Source organism: Elaeis guineensis, chromosome 2, assembly GCF_000442705.2.
Source record: "Elaeis guineensis isolate ETL-2024a chromosome 2, EG11, whole genome shotgun sequence".
Taxonomy (NCBI): domain Eukaryota; kingdom Viridiplantae; phylum Streptophyta; class Magnoliopsida; order Arecales; family Arecaceae; genus Elaeis; species Elaeis guineensis.
Genome location: NC_025994.2, coordinates 79150077 through 79154490, shown reverse-complemented (window position 1 = coordinate 79154490; position 4414 = coordinate 79150077). Strand labels below are relative to the sequence as shown.

Below are 4414 nucleotides of genomic sequence, written 5' to 3'. Positions count from 1 at the left end.
GAAGACAGGCGTGAAGGCATAACCACGTGACATTGGATCCGAGGCACTTTTGGAGTACTTCTTTCATTTGATTCTCAGACTCAGGAGTAGTGGGTAGTGTTACAGTGGTTGCCGCGAGCACCTCGAATCAGCGCTATATCATAAGATATTTTAAGTTATCGTTATCAACACGACTGCTGACCACTGAATGAGCTGGGAGTCCATCTCCATGCTGAGCTGAGATATCTCTGAGGTTGATCTGTGTATGAGCTGCTCAGCCGACTTATCTCTTCAACGTGCACGACAGCTGTCTATCCCGAATAGATAGGATTTGACGTAACTATCTCTCCTGATCTCTCGAGAGCGATTAAAGGCTAAATTATCTCGTTCAGTTTGGTATGACCAATGGCCCAGTAATCTCGGGATCGTGTGATTTCATAGCTAACAACCTAACTGTCCGGCATCCTTTATATAAACAACTAGAGCTCCGAGGACCTAGGTAAGTCCAATCAAATCTCTCTCAGAGAATTCGTTGCTACTCTTTTGTTCTCTACTTTTTTGATTTGAGTGTCGGAGGGTCCTCACCGGAGCCACAACTTTCGATTTGGAACTTGTCTTGCAGATCACTCCAGTGTCAGCATCACTATATGAGATTTTTAAATGTCTGTCTTTCGACCCCGACTGATTTCAACAGCAACAAAATTTATTCATATGCCATCCAAATATGCCCCAAGAATGAGCACCACATGTTTTATCCAATTTTCAAACTGGCCAGATAGGCAAATACCCAATAATTGACTAAGTTAAAATCCTTTCGTTTTTGTTGTTGAACCAAAAGGTTCAATTACTCATCAATATGTATATGTGTGTGTGTATATAGTGCAGCAACTGCCAAGTGATGATTAAGCAACGTCATAACATATATCTCCCATCCTAAACAATCAAATATTCAATAATTTACTTCGAGTAGAATATAGCTGACTCGTGACAATGATCATCTTCTGCTCAAACCATGAAGCACTGAGAGTATCAAAACTTTGAACCGCCTAATCTTAACCATTTCAAACTTTTTATTAATAAAGAAAACATCAAATTTGCCATTTACATGAATGAATATCAATCTTTTAAATGTTAAAAAATGTGGAATGATTAAAGTACAATGATACACAGTCAGCTTAATGAAATTTGGATTACTCACTTTCATGGGAGTGTATACCTGTGGAAAGTGAAGATATATACAGTAAGAGGAGAAGAATAGAGAAAATTTAATGGCTGATATACATAGTTCAACAATAATATCATATATAATCAACATGCATGCATACCTTGAGTGAGACACATGATTCTAAACTACAAATTACTAGCATGTATATCTTTCCATCACATTGTCCTCTATACAATACACCTCCCATAATAAAACCTGTTGCTAAAAGTTGATCAATTAGATAATCCTCATACAATAAATTTTATGGAAGACATTTTTTTTATATATTTTATTAACAGAAATCTTCATAGTTTGGAAAAAAAAATTTAAATATTTCCTATTCAGTAGCTCAATTAAAATGGCAAGATAACTATTTTGGATTTGTTAATTATAGAGATAAAATAAGACTTTATTTCTCCTTGAGAAGAAAGATTATCATCCATTCATAGGTTGCAGCACATCTTCCACCTTACAATATACGGCATGCATGTTTGCTACCAAATTCTCTCCTACTAAAGATGCAGACAACCCGTCCCCACCTTGGGGCAAAAGAAAAAGAAAGAAAAACTCCATTTTCATTACACAATCTAGACATCCAACTTTTAGACGTGCATTTTTGGATATTCTTCTTTTAGTTTCTTCTTCTCTATTTCCTTTTCAAACTGTGCATGACCCAACGTGGTGGTGCGATTTGAAAGATAGAGAAAATTGCACCGCATTTTCCTCCAAAATATTCTGGCAGCCCGTGTCAATAAATGGAAAAGATGAGCGAGTGCAAAGGAACCCGGACCTCAATAGGCCAGAAATCATTTTTTACAGTGTGTCATACTGAATTTGTGGTAATGATCACGTTTCATTGAATTAATTACCACCAAAAAGATATTAAGATGTCCTTTTTTACAGTGTGTCCTACCAAATTTGTGGTAATCATTCTTGCCTTAAAAAAAAAATTGTGGGAATCATCTCGTTTCATTTAATTTACAAACCAGAAAGATGTTTAAATTGACGAGAAATCATCATATTAATTCTAAATTTTGCGGATCCTCTGGTCACGTTAATTATTTACAATTAAAGATGTTTTTGTCCTATAAATAGCATCTGATTTTGGGTATTCTGATCAGGTGGTAGCAAGAGAGTGGAGATGGCGGAAATCTCTATCGCAATTGGTTGTGTTGCAGCTGCTGCCTGGCTCATGGCCTCCGGAGCCATGGCCCAAGGCGGTGGATGGGACACCGGAACTGCGACTTTCTACGGAGACATGAGTGGAAAAGAAACCATGCGTGAGTATTCCTTTTTATCTTCAACTAGGAATTGTTGATACGTGGTTTTGAGAGCCTTTCCTCATTTTTTTCTCGTTACTCTTCTCTGATTATTTCAAAATCTTAAATTGAAGGTGGATGCTGATTCCCCCAAAAGAGAACAGAGGATTTCTCATTTGTCGTGGTAGAAGGGAGGCTGAAAAGCTCATTATAATTTAATTTTTGTCAAGATATATGCAAAATATTTTTAACTTGATATCGAAGATATGCAGGATCTTTAAGATTTTAGAACTGGGATCCTTATATAGTGTTTTTTCTAGCAATGCATGTATCACACATGTATGTGTGACTAGGCATGTTTTGGCTCTTGCTCTAATATTGGAATAGAAGGGCTATATAACGCAGTCATGCATGATTTATTTCTTCTTCGGTGAATCATATTTTTTAAACCAATCTAAATTATAGATATTCACGGAAATCAGTAAATAAAATTAAAAAAAAAAATTCAATAGTGTTTGCTAGTCATCCATTTTATAATGGACGAGTACAATGCATAGTATGCTCGGGTGCCGTACATGTTTGATTTGCTAGTACGTACAAAGCCATGGTACATGATAGGTGTTGCCACCCCAGCACCCTAGTTTTTCATTTGCACGTTCGATGCTTTATGCAACAAATTAGCTAGTTAGCATACATTATGTCATTATGGATGATTACACGCAATCAAGATAGCAGCATCATGCAACTGGATGGATGTATGGCAAGTTCCTACATGCAATTTGGCCATTAATTAATTAGCTTCTCATTTCTTTGCATCACCGATATATATATATATATATATAGTGTCCTAGCTTAGTTTCAGTTGACATCATGCAACGTGTTTGGCCTTTGAAAATAAACCTCTCTGATTCCTTGAGATTCCTTCCACTCAAACAGAAGGGGCGTGCGGATATGGGGATCTCTTCAAGCAAGGATACGGGCTGGAGACGGCAGCCCTAAGCACAGCCCTCTTCAACAACGGTGCCACGTGTGGAGCGTGCTACGAAATCCAGTGCTACAACGACCCGCAGTGGTGCGTCCCCGGCAGCATCACCATCACCGCCACCAACTTCTGCCCCCCGAATCCCTCCAAGCCCAGCGACAACGGCGGGTGGTGCAACCCACCCCGCAAACACTTCGATCTCTCCATGCCCATGTTCGTCAAGCTGGTGAAGGACTACCACGCCGGGATCATCCCGGTGCAGTTCCGGAGGGTGCCCTGCGTCAAGAAAGGTGGCATCAAGTTTGAGATGAAGGGCAACCCCGACTTCATCGAAGTGTTGGTCTACAACGTCGGAGGTGCCGGAGACGTCACGGCGGTCTCGGTGAAGGGGTCGAACTCGGGTTGGATAAAAATGGATAGGGATTGGGGCGACATTTGGAAGACCAACCAGAAGTTGTTAGGTCAGAGTTTGTCATTCCAGGTGACCGCAAGTGATGGGAGGATGGTGCAGTCTGATGATGTTGCCCCGGCCAACTGGAATTTTGGACAAAACTTTGAAGGGAAGCAGTTCTAATGCGGATCGATGGGGACGAACGGGGAAGTCCCAGTTAATTAACTTGTAGCTTTTTAACCTACAACGGTTGAGTTGGTAAAGATCATTTTAATGATCTCTCCAAGTAGATTTGAATAAATTTTGCTCACCAAGTTATTTACCCGGGTCTTCTGTCATGCTGAAGTCCTGGTTATGTTTTGATAACGAGCTTCAAAATTTTCAAACGACCTGCGATTGAATCCGCTTGGTTACGTAATGCACATGTTGAGTCAATGGCATGGATTGGTTTTGGATAATGACTCGATTCTTTGTCGTTTAAAATTAGGTCAGAGCTTCTGCTAAGATTTGCAAGTATGGTCTACGTCATGGTGTTTGACTTGACATAACTTGGCCTATCATGGACATGAAGACAGCAAACTTAGGGGCCTTCATTAGCA

General features: G+C 39.7%; 1 protein-coding gene across 1 annotated transcript; it reads left to right on the top strand.

Annotated features, from left to right (window-relative positions):
* The first annotated feature begins 2324 nt into the window (after positions 1–2324).
* Positions 2325–3998, top strand: LOC105058181 (expansin-A24-like). Its single transcript, XM_010941028.2, has 2 exons — positions 2325–2463; positions 3379–3998. The coding sequence occupies exons 1-2, from the start codon at positions 2325–2327 to the stop codon at positions 3996–3998; spliced, it is 759 nt and encodes a 252-aa protein (XP_010939330.2).
* Positions 3999–4414: the final 416 nt, after the last annotated feature.

Bases quoted from the DNA above. Each gene is read 5' to 3' on its own strand.
- LOC105058181 (XM_010941028.2), top strand. From the start codon at position 2,325: ATGGCGGAAATCTCTATCGCAATTGGTTGTGTTGCAGCTGCTGCCTGG. The intron at 2,464-3,378 runs GTGAGTATTCCT...CCACTCAAACAG, and splicing joins GAGTGGAAAAGAAACCATGC to AAGGGGCGTGCGGATATGGG.